We start from the raw sequence: 20249 nt of genomic DNA, 5'->3' as shown, positions 1-20249 counted from the left end.
GGAGGTGAAGTTAATGTCGAGGAAGTCAATTCGATCCATCTGGAGAAATCCCTTCCGTGTTGGGAGATTACCTGGCAAGCAACCTGCACAGGTTGGTTATTTTATGCATATGTTTAGATACACCAAGTGAGAAGACTGGTCTTTGACAACTACCAAAGGTGTCCAGTGTCTGTAACTGTTGTGATTAATTGGTCCACCAGCCTCCAGGTGAACTCAACCAAAGCTTAAGTGTGGGCCAGGGTTAAGACCCCAGCTGACAGTGGCCCAAAAAACAGGATTTCCTAAAAACCTAAACATCAAGTTTTCCCTCTTAAGTTAGACAGAGGCTACAAGAGTGATTGGGCGGATGAGAACGAAGAGCTCGAACATAGGATTCGAACTGCCTCTAGCTACCGGGAAATCTCTGTAGTCTAGTTGGTAAGACACTACTCTAGAATTGTCATGGGTTTGAATCCCACCCGAGTAAAATGCCTGTGATATTTTTTTACAGGACTCGGGAAAGTACTGAGTATACAGTGCTAACACACATCGGTGTATGGGTAAAAACCAAAATTAATATTCTTTATCCCCGATGCAAATTTAACATATAATCGTTGCGGTACCCGCTGCCAAAACATAGGATTCGAACTGCCTCTAGCTACCGGGCAACCTCGGTAGTCTAGTTGGTAAGACACTGCTCTAGAACTGCAAGGGTCGTGGGTTCGAATCCCACCCGAGTAACATGCCTGTGATATTTTTTTCACAGTACTCGGGGAAAGTATTGAGTATACAGTGCTACACACATCGGTGTATGGGTAAAAACCAAAATTAATATTCTGTATCCCCGATGCAAATTTAACATCTCTTATAATCGTTGCGGTACCCGCTGCCAAAACATAGGATTCGAACTGCCTCTAGCTACCTGGCAACCTCGGTAGTCTAGTTGGTAAGACACTGCTCTAGAATTGTCGTGGGTTTGAATCCCACCTGAGTAATATGCCTGTGATATTTTTTTACAGGACTCAGGAAAGTACTGAGGATACAGTGCTATAACACACATCGGTATAAAGGTAAAAACCAAAAATAATATATTCCTTATCCCTGATCCAAATTTAAAAGCTATTAGAACGTGTGTTACAACCAAGCTATTAATGTTATTATTATTTGGATTAATATTATTGTTATTTTACTAATTATAAATGTATGTAACACTTACATTTTGTCATCAGTAATTGTAAACTTTGCTGTACCAAACACCAGACTTTCTTCTGAATTGCTTTACTTCCCAACTCCAATTTATCGCAAAATGATGAAAATGTCAAGAAATGTTGCCAGGAATCCAACGAGTTTGAATGTTTGGGCTAAATGCCGTTGGAGAATCAAAGACCAATCCTGTATTTGATGACAAATGTGGTACCACATCGCGGAAAATCACCAGAGCTTACAGAAAGCGTTTTAACAGTGTAAGAGTGTAGATAGAAACTCTTGTCATTTTTCGATGGCCAGTCAGTTTTCTATCGACTGGAACAAAAGGATTCCACATCCTGTCTTTTATGAGTAATACATGTATCCCAAATGAAAGAGCATTTTAATAATGAAAGATGCATTTTAATAATAATAATAATAATAAGACTTGTAATGCGCACATTTCCACCCTGCTGGGTGTTCAAGGCGCAGCTTATCATAGGTGTGTGTCAATCCTCCTGGACCCAATTTCATAAAGCTGTTTAGCAGAAAACTCAGCTAAGAACAGGGGCCAATTTCATATAGCTGCTTATAAGCACAACATTTTGCTTAAACAAAAAAATCCTTGCTTAGTAAAATCAGATTACTGGCCAAGACTCCACTCAATTGTTATGCTAAGTCAACAACAGCTAAATACCAGTCACAAGCAATGTATATGGCATGACATTTTGGCCAGCAACATGTGTAAAATAAGCGAGCTATTTTCGTGCTTATAAGCAACTTTTTTGCCTAAGCAGCTCTATGAAATTGGCCCCTGTCTTTTGCTAAGCAAGAAATGACTTGGGTATCAGTCATAGCGATGCTCTATGGTCACATCAATGGTAGTTCTACAGTGTTTTGGCTGTAAGATATTTTTTGCTTAACAGAGTTTTCTGTGCTTAGGAAATTGTTGTGCTTTCATGCTTTATGAAATTGGGCCTAGATTACAGGGTTTGATATTAACAGTGGACCACAGGCCCGAGTCCAGTGATTTTATTGTCAGGCCGGTAAACTTGAATCCCTCACAGTCCGGTGGTCTTGTGTTTCCAGAATTTGAGTCCGACCAACACCTTTTAATTCTATTATCAGTGTATAAACTTTTAAAACTTGTGATCATGAAACAGACGAGATCATTATTGTTTGTTCAAATAAAGATAGTTTATATGGAAATATTGTAAAAAGGGTTTACATAATTTATACCTCAGTTGGGAGAGTGCCAGCACATTAATCCGGAGGTCGAAGGAAGTTTATAGGCCTACCCGCTCTATAGCCAATTTTTCTGTGGAGAGCAAATACCTTTTTTCAGGACCTCACAATTTAGGTTTTAAAATTCATGTAAACTGGTTTAGTGTTACCACTAGACTGTGCAAGTAGTGCATGTTTTGCAAGCTTTTAAAAAATAGTTGCATATAGTTTAATAAATGGTACATATTTTCATCGTTTTTATTAAGAAAATAAACAACTGAACAACACATTTTACACTGTATACTTCACAGTTCATCTCACAGGGTATGTGCCACTGAGATACAATTAAATTCAAGGCCAACAATTTCCACACAATTTCCTGTCACTGTACATTTTAAGGTCAAACCAAAATGCATACAGAGTTTTTGTGACAGAAAATTTCCTTTGCAGAACTAGTTACCCAGTTGTTGCACATAATTGTCACGCCTACTATACCACTGCCTGGACTATTTTTGTGTCTGGGTTTCGTTTATCATTTTACACTGAAGTCGAGGTCACCACTGTAGTGTTAGCCCAAGGGAGTGTTGAGTTTTACCAACTGGAAAACAGGGTAGGACAAGGTTTTTGTTATTAGTATTAGACAATGACATAATAATGCATGTTTTACTTTAACAATTAAAACATGATCATTGTTGAGAATCACTTTGATTTTTACCATTTAGGCTCTACAGTGCAGTGTGCAGTAGTTGCACTTACATGTACTTTAATTGACACTGTTTGTGTAGTGGAGTCTACATTATAAATAATGGCTGGGTTTTGAGGAAGACTCAGGTGCTTTCCATTTATATACTAAAGTTTCTGGTTACTGGTTAAAGGGAAAGTACACGTTTGGTAGTTACTCAAAACAAATTAATATTAAGTTAAAAACTGACTTGGTAACAAGCATCGGAGTGCTGTTGATAGTATAAACCATTGTGGGAAACAATTAACTCCCTCTGAAGTTACGTAGTTTTTTTAAAAAGAGGTAATTTCTCACTAAAATAATAAAAAACTTTCTAGCTAGAAATCTTTTATTCCTATCTGAAAGCACACAAATTCAGCCAACATGGGTGTTTTTCTTTCATCATTTTCTCCCAACTACGATGACCAATTGACCTAAAATTTTCACAGGTTTGTTATTTTCTGCGCATGTTGAGATACACCAAGTGAGAACACTGGTCTTTGACAATTGTAATAGTGTATCTTCCCTTTAACTGAAATTTTCATGATTTTTAGGTAGTAAATCCTGGAAAGCACCCCCTATAGTTTGTGAACGTGGAATCGTGGCTGGGTGATTGCAGTCCCTATGGGTTTTTTTTCGCATATAATAGTTGAGTTCAGAAATATTAAAAATTAAATGTTTTATTCTTTTTACAATTATCTATGGATGCTATAAGAATCCTGAGCAGATGTGGATGGTATTTATTTGATATCGGAAGAACAAAATTATTTTTTTTTTTACCATACAAAAACTGTATAGGGACAGCAATCTCCAATACAAGCGCTTTATTTTCCTAACTACAGGCTAAATTGGGCGCCAAAGTCTGCGATTCAACTTTGAGTTGTTGACAGTAAGATTCCCCAGTAGGTCTACAAGAAAAACTAAAATAGCAGATCCAGTGGATTTTTTCTCCAGATGTGGCGAAGAAGCACTATACAGCTGTTGATAATTTTTACATTTTGAGAAACAATTCCCTTTTGCATGAATGTTAATAACAGAGGGATTCAGAAATATTTCAATCATTTTTTTTTTTCGCTCTAAGTTTTCGGTTTTATAATCTCAAAAACACCACCTTTTGCAAGTTGAAAATGTTCACAGGCTCACAGATAGAAAAGTTGAGTCAAAAGCAATGTGCATTGTTTGATTTTAACATGTATATAACTTGACATTCCTGGCATAACTTCCTGAAGTTCCTTTCAGAAGTGTAGGCCGACAGATTAAAGGGACATGTTGCCTTCGATCGGTCGTGTTGGTCATATGAAAAGCGTTTGAAACCATTTGTTATTAAAAGAGTTGTATGGTTAGAAAGATGTTTTAAAAGTAGAATATTATGATCCACACAAATATGCCTTACCATTGTATGGTTTTTCCTTATGATGGAATTAAACACGGTCGGCCATTCTATGGAGTAGCCTATAAAAAAACATGTAATTTTGAGGCATATTTGTGTGGATCATTATATTCTACTTTGAGAACCTATTTATACTCTTTTAATAACATACGGTTTCAAATTCTTTTCATGGACCAACTCGACTGATCCAAAGCAACATGCCCCTTTAAGTGCACTGATCAGTTATGTCCTTGCTCTATGTGTATAGTAATCATTGTTCGTGAGTTTTGGGGTTGTACGCTTTTACTCAATTGTACATTAAAACAATGATTTCATACTTGTTAATTAACTTTGTTTGACAAGTTCAAAATTGTCATACTATACTATTGGCCTTTTTGTTTTTGCCTCAAAACAAATATCAGACAACTATTCAGCTAGGGTAAGAGGAGCAGTATACTGTTCAAAACGTTGAGACTACATCGACACTTTTCCCTCAAAAAAAGATCTATTTTACATGGTTGTACCCGTACAGTTACTTATTCAGGATATGTTGGTGTGCCCATTTTGTGGAATCAGTGGGCAAACCATTTATCGGATTATAAACGCATTGAATGGAGACTATAAACATAACACCCTTGAATGGAGTCTAAGTACATACATGTATTTCAAGGTCATAGTCCAAATTTCTCCAACAGCAAACAGTTTAACCACTGGACCGGGTAGACATTGTGTGCATACCTAGCTGTGAAGGTTACAGGCATGTACAAAAAGATCTCTATAATAAATAATTTGATTGTGTTTGTTATTATTGCACATACAGGTGCAGTTACTAGTGTAATAGTGAGCTATGGGAACTGCCTCAAGTAAAAAACGTTCCAAAAAGCGGAGACCCCAAAGCGCCCCTCCCGGTGCCCTTAAATCCCCGTCCACACCAAACAACCCTAATGAGCTTTCCCCTGAGCAGAAAACCGGTTCGCCATCCAAGCAAAGGGCTTCATCAGAAGGGACTATAGAAGTGAACCAGGGATTATCATCAAGGAAGTCAGAGGAGGCAGCTGTAGTGAATGACAGTGGCGGCGGGGAACCGGTGAAGAAGCCACCACAAGACATTAGTAGTACAGATGCTGAGGAGCAGGTCACACGGTCTTTAAGCATGGAGCCTAAAGATATCATGATAAGCTACAGTCATCAGGACAAAGATCAGATGAGGAAAATCAAAGGTAAGTTCGATGGGCATTAATTATAAAGATATACCGGGTACAGACATTAATGTGTGCAAGGAAATCAGTACAGTATGTATCATGTATGATTCTAAACCTAATCAATATTCAATACATGCATGAACGCAGTGTGTACAGTGGATGAGTTAATTTCTCTACTGTGTGCTTTACTACTATAACACACACACACCCATACAGTGTATCATATAACATGGAGGATTCATAGAGCATGTCTGTGTTGATTTTGTTGCTGGCTATAATTTAAGTGCCTACTGCTGTCACTGTGCTGTAGCCTACCATCAGTGCACTACACATAGGCCTGCTGTTATTGTCATTGCTGGCTGCATTAAAGCCATTGGACCCTTTCGGTAAACAGTATTGTCCAAGGCCAACACTTGGTGTATCACAACCTCTATATCAAATAACAAACCTGTGAAAATTTAGGCTCAATCGGTCATTGGAGTTTAAGAGAAAATAATGGGAAAACCCACCCTTGTATTCGCGAGTTTTACCGTACGTCATGACATGTGTTAAAAATAAATCCGTAATTCTCGCTATCGAGAATGGGAGACTTTCTGGGACGATAGAGGGCAGCAGACTTACCGGGTAAATCCATTGTTCTCAGAATTATGCGCATGTTCAGAACTACGTAAACAATGGAAATTTACCCGGTATGTCTGCTGCCGCCTAGCGTTGGAAAGTCTCCTATTGATATTGTTTTACTGTTTTCTCAAAAAGTAAAGCATTTCATGGAATAATATTTCAAGATAAGTCTTTCACCACTACTTCTGTAAACCCTGTAAGTTATTTGTAAATCTGTGAACTTTTTTTTACTTTTTATTTACCGAAAGGGTCCAATGGCTTTAAATATAGCTATATATAAAAATTAATCCATCATTGTAGCAGCAAATGCAATACACACAGTCTATTTTTCATTTTCATATTAGTGTTTGGAAAAGTACAAGATTTGGGACGTCTTCTTATATTTTTTATTATCACCTTAAACCATATTATAGCCTATGTCAATACAAAATACATATCATATGCCTCTGGTAATAAGTCTTTGAGTCACACACAAGTAGGCTACCCAAAGATTTTGCTATACATTGTATAGCGCACATACATATCCACCTTGCTGGGTGTTCTAGGCGCAATTAAAGGCAGTGGACACTATTGGTTATTACTCAAAATCATTACCATCATAAAACCTTTCTTGATTACAAGTAATGGGAGAGGTTGATGGTATAAAACATTGTGAGAAACGGCTCCCTCTGAAGTGACGTAGTTTTTGAGAAGAAGTAGTTTTCCACAAATTTGATTTCGAGACCTCAAGTTTAGTATTTGAGGTCTCGAAATCATGCATCAGAAAAGCACAAAACTTTGTGTGACAAGGGTGTTTTTTCTTTCATTATTATCTCGCAAGTTTGACGACCGATTGAGCTGAAATTTTAACAGGTTTGTTATTTTATGCATATGTTGAGATACACCAAGTGAGAAGACTTGTCTTTGACAATTACCAATAGTGTCCACGGTCTAAAATAGAAACAAAACAAAAGAAAAAACAAACACAACAATCAATTACATTGATTGAACCATGGGGCTGCTTTATTCCACCCCTACATTTCTCTGCCCTTATTTCAGTTTCGTTTTCATTTTATTACAATCATAAAATACTTCTTTTTTATGCATTAGTCATTCATTAAAGGTGGATAGTGTCTACCCTGGTAATACTCCTAAAATTAACGAGCAGAAATGCCAAGTTCAGAAGCCAGCTATATGCGTGAGATTTTTCAAAACCCCCACCCCCCATAATTGTTGTTTATTTTTTGATCAAACAATGTTTTTGTTTTTTTCCCTGTCTGGCCCAAAATGCATGAGAAAATACATGCGGCATGTGAAAGTGTGAGACAGACCCCTAATGCATGAGTCTCACGCCTAATGCTTGAGGCTTGGTAGGTCTGAATGAGGTGAGACACACTGCAGCTTGTTGATACTACATATTTTGAATTAGTCTTTCCTTTCAAAATAAAATAGTTTGGATAATTTTTTACCCTAAAGCATTTGAATCTGAGAAGAATGCACTAATAGTTTCTCAGATTTCTTAAACCTTGTTGCACGTCGCAAATGCTGTGGCCAGAAATGTGGGTGCAAGTAACCCACTGCCTTCTCGCTGAATGTGGATGACATCATAGTGAAAGTACTGTGACCACCCCAACTCATTTAGAGTTAGTCATTACATGGTGTTACCGCTAACTCTTCTATATGAATATCTTTTAGCTGTTTGCAAATCTCTGAACATTTATATTTTTTAACTCTTCCCAATGTATATATGCCCACCCCCCTTTAACCGTAAGATAAGCTTTCACATTGGAAAGCAACAATTCAATTTCTTGATCAATACCAATCATTAACATGTACTACTGCCTTCTCGCTGAATGTGGATGACATCAGTGAAAGTATTGTGACCACCCCAACTTATTAAGAGATAGTCATTACATGGTGTTACCGCAAACCTTTCCATACTGTGATGACTATTGTGTAATTGTTGCCTCAACAAGTACACACTGAATTCAGAGCTTGCTGACTTTAAATAGTGCACATTTCTGCCGCAAAATCTGGTTTATAAAAACCAATCATGACCCTTTAACTCTGGTAATTATGTGGTGAATATAAAAAAAACCAGTCAGGCGTGAGTGGCCAGCTCGCCAAGCTGGCCACGAGGCCGTCAGTTTGAATCCTGCACCGAAAGCCGAAAGAACACCATGTCACTTCTTCCGTCTGCAATACAATATTTACTCAAAAGTTATTGATCACAAACAAATCTAACTTGTAAGAAATAAAAGTACTGCAGTTGTTAATAATGTATAACATTTTTGAAAAACGATTCCCTTCAAAAGAGTGGTTTTATAAAAGAGGGATTCAAAAACATTTTCAATCTGAAAAACATTTCTGCTTGAAATGATTCTCAGATTGCAGTTTTTACTTCCTGCATGGACCACTCCAGATTGTTGGCGACGTCTTAAAGGCATTGGACACCTTTGGTAATAGTCAAAGACTAGTATTCTCACTTGGTGTATCTCAACATACATTTTGTAATGCATAAAATAACAAACCTGTGAAAATCTTGACTCAACTATGGAGTAATTACCACTAGTTTCCAATGCCATTAAAACGATTCCACCTTTTGAATTTGAAATTTTAACAGTCAGTTTTATTGTAAATCTACAAAAGGTTAAAACAATTTTAAAAATCCAAAGACCAAAGGTGTTGCCTTAAAAGAAATGTGGCAAACAGTTTTTTAAAAGATATAATGAATAGTTTAATGTTGTTGCTGTCCTTCCCCATCTCACCTCCAGGATCCTTGGAAGAAGCTGGCATCAAAGTGTGGGTGGACGAGGTCGGATTGAAGGCCGGTGTAGAATTCTTCAACAAGATCGGGCAAGCTATTGTTGATGCTAAGGTCAAGATCTATATTAGCATACATTTTTTGTTGCATTCAAATCATTGTTCTTGTGGCCAGAATGTTTATTGAACCATCCATACTGAATGTAGAAGAGCCTTTGAGCATCACTGAGTGACTGATATGCACGCTATATATTAAAGTAGTCACTCAGTTATATGAGACCTTGTCTTGAGTCTGATGCACCTTTAAAGACAGTGGACACTATTGGTAACTGTCAAAGACTAGCCTTCACAGTTGGTGTATCTCAACATACATGTATGTATGAAATAACAAACCTGTGAAAATTTGAGCTCAATCGGTCATCAAACTTGCGAGATAATAATGAAAGAAAAAAAACACCCTTGTCACATGAAGTTGTGTGCGTTTAGATGGTTGATTTCGAGACCTCAAATTCTAAACTTGAGGTCTCGAAATCAAATTCGTGGAAAATTACTTCTTTCTCGAAACCTACATCACTTCAGAGGGAGCCGTTTCTCACAATGTTTTATACCATCAACCTCTCCCCATTACTTGTCACAAAGAAAGGTTTTATGCTAATTATTATTTTGTGAAAATTACCCATAGTGTCCACTGCCTTTTCAACACTCGACTGTGCCACACTAAATGGCATAACAGCAACCTGCCATATAATTCTACCGCATTTTTCTTGACTGTTACTAGCTTTTCCTGTCTCTTCTGAGTACAAAGTCGGTCATCTCCAAGTACTGCAAAGATGAGTTGGCCTTGGCATATGTCTCCAGCAAGCCCATCTTCCCATGTGCGCTGCAAGTCAGAGATGAAGTTATTCCCAGCATGGACTTTGGCATGTGAGCGTTCATTGCTTTTTTTTTAAAGAATTTTCATTTACAATTCCAAAAAGAGAAGAAATAGTTCTTAGCTTTAATGACATTGAGACACTTATGTCAAAGACCAGTCTTCTCACTTGGTGTATCTCAACATATGCACAAAATAACACACCTGTGATTTTTTTTAACTCAATTGCTAGATAATAAGGGAGGAAAAAATACCCTTGTCACCCAAAGTTGTGTGATTTCAGATGCTTGATTCCGGGACCTCAAAATGTAATTAGGTCTTAAAATCAAATTCAAATATTTTAGTGAAAAATTACTTCTTTCTCGAAAACTGCTTTACTTCAGAGGGAGCTGTTTCTCACAATGTTTTATATGTATCAACAGCTCTCCATTGCTTGTTACCAAGTAAATGTTTATGCTAAATTATTTTGAGTAATTGCCAATACTGTCCAGTGCCTTTAAGGTAGGGTCATAGATTGTTTTATGTCAATGTAAAACTATAAAGAAAGATACTATGAAAGTCACTTAAAGTGAAAGTTTCACCTCAAAAAACAATGTCTATTTGTGGAGAAAACAACAAAAATCTTTCTCAGTATTTTCACACGAATCCATCCATTTTTAATGAGGTGACAGCATCTCTGGCCACAGCATTTGCAAATGCACACCAACCCTCACAAATGTAAGAAACGATCTGATTAATTTGTGAATAGTTTCTCAGATTCAAATGTTTTTCGGTGAAAATTATCCAGACTATGTTCCTTTGAAGGAATCCTTTCTTAAAATAGTCTGCATCCTTTTCACAAAGTAAGTTTGTATGGTTATTAATTGGTGGAGATCTTACCAATCTAGGTCTCAAAATCCTTTAAAAGTATCAATGTTTTGACATGTAATTTTTCCATTGTTTTTTTTTAATGGGCAAGTACATAATTGAATTGAATTGAATTGATACTTGGCACTACTGCAGTCTTAGGTTAACACATCATACACATCCACTACTCTCTGTTACTATGGTCCTCGTCTTTGAAATTCGGTTGACCAGACTATCAAAGCCTCATCCTCTGTGGCTAGGTTCAAAACATCTTATAAAAAATTCCTTATTTCCCAATATGTAACATAGTTTTTATACCCTTCTTCTCCTTAAATATTTTGCTTACTTCGTCAGTGTCATTTCATCCAGTAATTTGTTTGTCTTTCTGTCTGTCTGTCTGTTTGTTTCCTCCGTCTGTTTCATCTGAAGTGTCGTGGCTGAGCGGTTAAGAGCACCGAATTCAAACTCTGGTGTTTCTGATCAGCAGAGTGTGGGTTCGAATCCCCAGCCGTGACACTTGTGTCCTTAAGCAACACACTTAACCATTGCTTCGCCCTTCGGATGGGACGTAAAGCCATTGGTCCCATGTTTTGTGTAATGCATGTAAAAGAACCCAGTGCACTTTTCGAAAAGAGAAGGGGTTCGCCCCGGTGTTCCTGGCTGTGGCTGCTGTATGCGCCGTAGCACCTTGTAAACCCTTATAAGGTGCTAAATAATTGGGTCTCAAAATTCATCACTGCAATTATCTATCTTTCTGAAAGTTTGTATATACTCAGCGCCTTGAGTACCTTGTTTGGTAGATTCGTGCGCTATATAAGACTTCGATATTATTATTATTATTATTATTATTATTATTATTATTATCTTTGTATTGTCCTAATCATGTACCTCTGTCATGTTCTTTGTTAAAAGGCTAGCCGCTAAAAGGTACCTGGCTTATTTCGGGCCTTGCCTCCACGTGCTTTCCTGCTTTCTTTTTCCTGCTTTCTTTTTCAGTCTTTTATAATATGCATTACAGCATAGTTCTGTAATTTGTGGAAATGTATATTGATTTGAATTGAATTGAATTGGATTGAATATATCTGTTACCACTTGTACCATTAGGCGATTGCAGCTTGCTCCAGTGACGTGGTTTATGTTTGACGATAGTGCTTCCTACAATCAATCCATGAAGGATCTCCTGACCGATATCAAGGCCAAGCTGGCTGAAATGCAGGAAGAAAGTAAGTGAGAATGCGTATTGTTAGAATTCCTACCTGTGGAAGTGTTGTGGCCGAGCGGTTAAGAGCACCGAATTCAAACTCTGGTGTTTCTGATCAGCAGAGTGTGGGTTCGAATCCCCAGCCGTGACACTTGTGTCCTTAAGCAAGACACTTTTAAGTGGTTAAAACCATTGCTTGGTCTCGTGTGTTGTGTAACGCATGTAAAAGAACCCAGTGCACTTATCGAAAAAAATAAGGGGTTCGCCCCGGTGTTCATGGCTGTGGCTGCTGAATGCGCTGTAGCACCTTGTAAACCCTTATAAGGTGCTAAATAATTGGGTCTCAGAATTCATCACTTCAATAACCTATCTTTCTATAAAAATGTAAACTAAGCGCCTTGAGTACCTTTTTGGTAGATACGTGCGCTAAACAAGACTTTGATATTATTATTAATATTATTATTACCTGTAGTTGACAGTAAATGTTTGCTTTTGGTTTTTTACTTGTTACTTGCAAGGTATTGTGGGGCTACAATTTTGAAGTATGATACCTATCTTTACATATCACCTTGTAAGGGTTTACAATACAAGGTGCTGTGGCGCAATATACTGCTGGCCAAACCAGGTTTGTGAGGCAAGGTCTTTGCGGGCTAGTTACATGGTGTCCACTTTGAGTTGTCAGCATGGTTTTGCCGCATCTACTTTGTGTTGCTGTGAACAAAAAATGTCAAACGGCATGCAAGGATCTATTTGTGAGCAAATAAATGCTTTTCGTTCATGCAATGTCAATCAGTGAAATCTGGCTGTTCCAATTCACGAGGTGAAGTCGCGTAAAATGAAAAAGTCCAGATTTCACCTTTAGGATTTTATTCCGCTTCAATGTAATAGACCGATCCATTAGGCTCCGCCCACGACGCACGTGTGAGCAAGAACACGTGAGCCTCTCCAATGCCTTTCTGCACAATCTGCCGCACGCGCCAAGCATACGCGCACGCATGTCGGACCTTATTTGTCGGACCTTCGTTGCGTTGTGATTGGTCAATATGCAATGGGGCGGAGCTTAATGGATCGGTCTATTGACGTGCATCCAATATTTGTATCTCATTTATTAAACTATTTTTTGTTAAGAAAAAACTTCAGAAGCTGTTGCCGACAAGAGAGCAAAGTTCCAGCGTCAGCGATCTCATTTGAACCTCCACTCCAAGCCCTCCTATCACGGCAGAACCAGGGTTGAGTTCTGGGAGAAGAACTTCAAAGCGCTAGAGGCTGTAGAATGGGAGCAGTGAGTTTGCATTTCTTTTATTTAAAGGCAATGAACACCTTTGGTAATTGTCAAAGACCAGTAATCTCACTTGGTGTGTCCCAACATACTGTATGTATAAAATAACAAATCTGTGAAAGTTTGGATTCAATTGGTCATAGAAGATGAAGAAAATAATGAAATCAAAAACTCCATTGTTGCACATTTTTGTGTGCTTTACGCCTTATAAAAGACCTGAAGCCTTTTAATATTTGGGTGAGAAAGTTCGCAAAAACTACGTCACTTCAGAGGGAGCTGTTTCTCACAATGTTTTATACTATTCAACAGCTCTCTATTGTTCTTTACCAAGTAAGTTTTTATAGTAACAATTATTTTGAGTAAATACCAAAAGTGCCAGTGCCTTTAGAAACAAACTATTCATTTTCTTTCCCCTTGTGGCCGAGCAGACAAGAGTGTAGGTTTGAGTCTCGGCTGTAACACTTGTGTCCTAAAGCTATTAGACACTTAAAGGCAGTGGACACTATTGGTAATTACTCAAAATAATTATCGGCATAAAACCTTACTTGGTGACGAGTATTGGGGAGAGGTTGATGGTATAAAACATTGTGAGAAACAGCTCCCTCTGAAGTGCCATAGTTTTCGAGAAAGAAGTAATTTTCCACGAAAATTGATTTCGAGACCTCAGATTTAGAACTTGAGGTCTCGAAATCAACCATCTAAACGCACACAACTTCGTGTGACAAGGGTTATTTTTCTTTCATTATTATCTCGCAACTTCGACGACCGATTGAGCTCAAATTTTCACAGGTTTGTTATTTTCTGCATATGTTGAGATACACCAACTGTGAAGGCTAGTCTTTGACAATTACCAATAATGTCCAGTGTCTTTAACTGTTATTGCTGTGTCCTTTGGATGGGACGTAAACCTGTGTGGTGTGTAATGCAAGTAAAAGATTCCGTGCACTTATCAAAAAGAGAAGTGGCTCGTTTGTTTGTTTGTTTGTTTGTTTGTTTGTTTGTTTGATTTTTTGATGTTTTGTTTGGTTTGGGTTTCTAATTCATGAGGATGTATGGCCGTTCCAATTAGGAGTAGAGTGTGGGTTTGAGTCCCAGTTCTGACAACCATGATGCTTCATCCTTCATATGGGACGTAAAGCCGTACTTGGTCCTGTGTGTTGTGTAATGCATGTTAAAGAACCCAGCGCACTTATCAAAAAGAAAAGGGGTTCGCCCCTGTGTTCCTGGTATGATTTGGCAGCATATTGGTGCTATGTAAAAGGAGTATGTCTCATTCAAAATATAGTCCCGCATACCTTGCAGGAAAAATACTGTATGTTAAAGCGCCTTGATCGGGTCACTGAGTGACGGATATGCGCGTTGTATAAGAAGCCACTATTAGTACTATAGAAGATTTGAAGGGATTTACCTGTCCGAAAAACCATTGATGTATTCTCCCTTTCATTTAAATCCTTGCAACTTCCATTCAGCTTTGAGGAGGCTTTCTATAAGGATTACCAAACAGAGCTAGATGAGATGTTCAAGAAGGTAGACCAGAAATGGCTTCTCTCCATCCTCTGTAATGAGCTAGATGAAGACGGGGACGGCATTGTGTCCCTCAAACACTTCAAGGGTAAGTAATGCTCTTTTGTAAGGCCAGAAGTGTCGTCGCCGAGCGGTTAAGAGCACCGAATTCAAATTCTGGTGTTTCTGATCAGCTGAGTGTGGGTTCGAATCCCCAGCCATGACACTTGTGTCCTTAAGCAAGACACTTTGTCAGGACTTCGGATGGGACATATTAAGCCGTTGGTTCCATGTGTTGTGTAATGAATGTAAAAGACCCCAGTTCACTTATTGAAAAGAGAAGGGGTTCGCCTCGATGTTCCTTGTTGTGGCTGCTGTAGCACCTTGTAAACCCTTATAAGGTGCTACATAATTTGGTATCAGAATTCATTTAACTTTAAAAACCTATCTTTCTGTAGGCCCTATGTGTATACTAAGCGCCTTGAGTACCTTTTTGGTTGATATGTGCTGTGTAAGAGAGAACCATACACAAAACTTGAAGCCAAAAGCAATGTCATTTACAGATAGCACAGTGTGCAATATGGGTTTGGCGTATAGTTGTTTCTTTCCCTGCCTTTCCACCTCCTCCTGTGAACCCCTGTTCAAATCTCACCTCGGACCGGAGCAAGTTGTGTGGGTTGGGTTTTCAGTCCCAATGTCCCCATGTCCCATCTGATTGCACAGGTTTTTTCCCTTTGGGGGTTTTCTCCGAAATCAAAAACTGAACATTTCATGTCCTATACCACAAGGTTTTTTTCCAGGACCTCTAGCTCCCTCCAAAAAAACAAACAAACACTCTTGATCAATATGGCTGTGCACCTTGGTCATTTATTGGCACCTACATGTACTCAAAGGACTTGAGTTTCTATATGAAGGGGAGAAGGTTTTTCATATTATTCTTCCTCTGACATTTTTACTCCGTTATTTTTTTCACTACTCGCTGTAGAGTTCTGCGTCGTAAACGGCGAGTCATTTGAGTTTTGGCAGAGAGTACAGGAACAAGCCCTAGAGAGTTACACCATGAGGGAGGTGTTCAGTATGGACTCTACTGTACGCATTGACGCTATACAGAATCTCAGTGAGTACAATAATTAAATGGAAAGGTTTGCGGTAACACCATGAAATGACTATCTCTAATGGGTTGGGGTGGTTCCCAACAGTTGGTTCAACGGTTCTATTCAGAACCACCCCAACTCATTAGAGATAGTCATTACATGGTGCTACCGCAAACCTTTCCATATTGTATTTCCACCATGCAAAAACCAAGCGCACCTATTGAAAAGAGAAAGCATTCATCCCGGTGTTCCTGGCAGTGGCTGCTGAATGCGCCGTAGCACCTTGCAAATTAACCCTTATAAGGTGCTACATAATTGGGTCTCAGAATTCATCATTGCAATCTTTCTGTTAGTTTGTATTTATACTCAGCGCCTTGAGTACCTTGTTTGGTAGATACGTGCGCTAAATAAGACATTGAAATTATTGTTGCTATTTTTGTGTAGTCTTTGAGGCAGACTATGCTAGAAGGGTTGAATAGTCAGGCAACTACTGTTTTTAGCATTTTGCAAAGGTCATTTGGTTGGTAAGCAGTTTGCAACAGCACATTGCTTTTCTCATGTAACTAACTCATTCCAATTTTCTCTCAATCAGGCAAATTCCACAGTAACTCCGTCGTGGAAGCACTCCTGGATCTTTGCAATGACCCAGACGAGAACGTACGTGCAGTTGCCGCTCTGTCCCTTGCCCGGGTAGCAGAACCAAGCAATAAGTACGCCATAAAACGCATGATGCATCTACTGAAGGACAAAGACAGGCTGGTCAGAGAAGGTGGTTGCCTAGCCCTGGGTCATATCAAGGCATCCGAGGCTGCTTCAGAACTTGTCAACCTCTGGTAAGTTGAGTAGTCGGGTAAACTGGGAGGGGAAGTTTAGGAAGAAAACCCACACTGATCTTTTAGATGATCTTCCCGTCAAGAGAACTCGAAACACCAAGCTGGCAACAGCCAATCTTTCTCATACAAACATTGGTTTGACCTTGACTTGCCCATATTGTAACTGTAACTGAAGGATAATACTATACTTTAGTCATTTTGAAATCAACAGTTAGCTTGGGGGATCCCACAATCTTGTAATTGCAAGTCCTGCAGTCTAACGACTGAACCACCACATGGCACCAAAACCTCTTGCCATAATGAGAAAGCATAACACATAGGATTCAAACTGCCTCTTAGCTACCGGACTAGCTTGGTGGTCAATTGGTGAGTTCAATTTCCACTCGAGTGATTTGCCTGTGGATTTTTTACACAAAACTCTGGAAAGTACCGAGTATACAGTGCATACACATCGGTGTATATGGGTAATAACCAATAACATTATTCTTTCTCTATTTCTTTTCTTAATGTAGGAGAAACGATGCCATCTCTAATGTAAGGGAAGCTGCTCAAATTGCCCTGGAGAAGATCGGCGGTGAAGAGGCTCAGAAGGCAATGCATATCACCAAAGTGCTAAGCGAAGAGATCAAGAATTTAGCAGAAAAACCATAAGACGAACAAGTTGATACGTCAGTTAGTTGGTAGGTTATTAGAGCACAACTTGCCCTCCATTTTTGTATGGAGCATCCACGTTTTTGCACAAAGCTATCTCATAGGACACTTCGTACTGCACTTTGAAAACCAGTTCTTAATTTTTTGTGGGTGCTAAATAGAATTTTTCTTTGAACACATACTCAAGTACATGCATAGTATTGAGCCTATTGTGTAAATCCATTAGCGAACGACAGTTCTATGAAAACAAAGTCGTTACTCAATTAATGCACAGTCCTCAAACATTTATTCAATGGGAGACTTTTGGACGTTCCTTTTACTTAGTTCTCGCCAGTATTGTGTGTGTTCAGACCCTGGAGCTGCAAAAAAAAAAGTATGTCTGCTGCCGCCAATTCTTAAAAGAGAAAAACAGAGCTTATGTTTTTTGTTTTCAAGGTTTTTCAAATTTACTTTGAGAACAAAAAAGTATGGTTTTATTTTTTGAAGTTGATTGAAGTAAATCAGTTAAATTTAATGAGCAAAACAAAATCAAACCTGCTAAGCCAAATGTTGACATTATTTTGGCTTCTTGTGAATAAGCTGGAATTTCTCTCTGATTTTCTTTGTGTATTCAGAGCTGGATAATTACAAGGTGGAAATTAAATAACAATCGGATAGAATATTTCATACAGCACATCATTTTTGTTAGACCTTTTGTAGACATTTGATATTATGATCTTGTCCTGCCTTAACTGTAACATATTTTACTGTTTGTAGTGAAGTCAAAAGAGTATATGACTATTTTTGTATACAAAAAAAACAAATTTATAGGGGCTGTTTATATAACAAGATGAAATCAAGTTATTAATTAGAACATTTTTATATAGTAGATCTCTATAACACATTTTCTTGGAGACCCTTTGTGCCTGTTTATGCAGCTATGGTCTCGATCTTGCACTGCAAAAGATTTAGTCTCAGTCCTCCCTGGGGCATGGCTAGGGATGAGAAATCTTACTGTGAGCAAGAGACCTACATAATAATAAGAATACAGACTTGTAATGTGTACAATCCATCCTGCTTGATGTTCAAGGCGCAGTATAACAAACAAACAAAATACACACACAAAACAGACACACAAAAATTAGGCCTTGTAAACCTGTGACTGAGATGAATTTTGAGAAGAGATTGGAGATTTGTGGTTCAAAGACAAGGGCCCTATTTCAAGGCTGTGCTTACCGCTGAATTCCAAGCTAACAATCCTGATTCCCCGCTTACATGCAAAATTCGCTGCTGACCGGTGAGATACGCTTGCTGTAAGCACAGAATTCCCTGCTTCCGCAAGTGCAGATTCTGTGCTTACGAAAGTAGAGCCATGAAATTGGACCGAGATCTTTGAACCTAGGATCAGACTGTGCTGGAACTCTCAGTTGAAAAAGAAGAAAATTTGGTTGATAATGAAGGTTGATTTTATTAGGTAGAAATAGGATGATGACAGTTTACCAAACATCTCAAGGTTATGGCCTTTTTCTGTGTTTGGTAATGCCAACGAGCCTTACCATGCAATTATAACCATGCTACAGAGTTGTTGAGAGAGACTTTGAAACTTCTCTTTTATGTTGAATATAATGAATATGAATATAAACAAATTACTAAAAAGATCATTGTAAGTGTACATTTGAATTATCTTGCCCATCTGTGCAGGTTTTAATGAAAGGATTAAAGGTGCTATTAATGCAGACTTTCCCTTAATAAATTTGTGGTGCAGAACTGTCTTGAGGGGTCATCGCATTGGTGCTTTTTTGTTCCATTTTCTAAAGGAACTCTCCAGGGTACAACTCAACCAAATTGTAATCTTTTAGTCTGATTAGAAATGCCACAACGGGCAAGATGGGCAACTGGAGCTTTAAATTGTTAAGTATGGAATAGGCGCCATTTTTAGTAAACATTGTCTCCATACATGCACTCCCATCTGTTAGTATTATCGCATCCAAAGAGTTGATTACTAAAATGGCGTTCAGTGCATACTTCACATGAAGCCTGAGTAGCACACCTTGCACCTGCGACGCTGTACAACATTTGGTCAAGGGTCAGCCTTTTTTAAGAGAAAATGGGCAGAAATAGCACCTTTAAGCTCTTGAGCTTGCCTTCTCCTTAAAGTGCAGCTTATCGCCACCACAAGAGGCACTTTGAGAGGTTTAAGTTTGTAAATTTGGGTGCTTTTAAATATCTGAAATGTGTAGTACATATATATAGACATTGTGGTTGAATAATAATATATTTTTCAACCTCAAAGTATAGTGTGGTGGACCGTAACCTTGTATTAAAAGGTCTAGTATTTACCTTGTATTACAAGGTCTAGTTTTTGTAAAGCATTTTCTACAATCATCATACTTCAGTCAGTTTTACTTCTTCCATTGAAATGAATTTTTCAGCTACATTTGATCCAATATGATTTTATCATGAAAATAAACTGCATCAAATATTATTGGCATTATTACTTGTCTGCATTGGTTTTGTGATTTGCAAACGATTGGGACTTTTTGTGTTCATTGAAAATCGCACCAACGAATATGTTCAGGGTTTAATTGGCCTCAACTTTTTCAATGACTATAGCCAGTAAAAAGACCACTCAGCTCTTCATTTCATCATTGTATCAACAACAAAATTCTTGCCGAGCTAGCAGAAACAGTTTTCACCAACCAACATCCTAAAGTTGTGACTGGTGCCCCACTTATTTTCTCATCCTTGCATCAATAAATAGTTTGAAATAGGTTCAATTTTGAAAAGGCTTTGGATTTTTCCAAAATTACCTAAATTCTAATGACACACTTATTTGGAAAGAATAGAACAAACTTATGAAAGTGTTGGTGTTGGATATGTTGGATATATATTTTTAAAATCTGGGTGGGGTGGGGGGGGGGTCAAAATTCAATAAAAGGGAGGGTCGAG

General features: G+C 38.2%; 1 protein-coding gene across 1 annotated transcript; it reads left to right on the top strand.

Moving 5' to 3' along the window:
• Window positions 1-1928: 1928 nt before the first annotated feature.
• On the top strand, window positions 1929-19794 carry LOC117290390 (protein tirA-like). Its single transcript, XM_033771766.1, has 10 exons — window positions 1929-2998; window positions 5299-5698; window positions 9055-9158; window positions 9822-9967; window positions 11865-11983; window positions 13090-13243; window positions 14710-14852; window positions 15729-15860; window positions 16430-16670; window positions 17183-19794. The coding sequence occupies exons 2-10, from the start codon at window positions 5326-5328 to the stop codon at window positions 17319-17321; spliced, it is 1551 nt and encodes a 516-aa protein (XP_033627657.1). The 5' UTR covers window positions 1929-2998; window positions 5299-5325; the 3' UTR covers window positions 17322-19794.
• The last annotated feature ends 455 nt before the right edge of the window (window positions 19795-20249 follow it).

Source organism: Asterias rubens, chromosome 5 (genome assembly GCF_902459465.1).
Source record: "Asterias rubens chromosome 5, eAstRub1.3, whole genome shotgun sequence".
NCBI lineage: Eukaryota > Metazoa > Echinodermata > Asteroidea > Forcipulatida > Asteriidae > Asterias > Asterias rubens.
Note: the sequence above shows the minus strand (reverse complement) of the source record. Positions and strands in the feature narration are given on the sequence as shown.

Excerpts from the sequence above, each read along its gene's own strand:
- LOC117290390 (XM_033771766.1), top strand. The coding sequence starts at position 5,326 with ATGGGAACTGCCTCAAGTAAAAAACGTTCCAAAAAGCGGAGACCCCAA. Across the intron at positions 5,699-9,054 it reads TCAGATGAGGAAAATCAAAG|GATCCTTGGAAGAAGCTGGC; the intron begins GTAAGTTCGATG and ends TCTCACCTCCAG. Across the intron at positions 13,244-14,709 it reads GAGGCTGTAGAATGGGAGCA|CTTTGAGGAGGCTTTCTATA; the intron begins GTGAGTTTGCAT and ends ACTTCCATTCAG.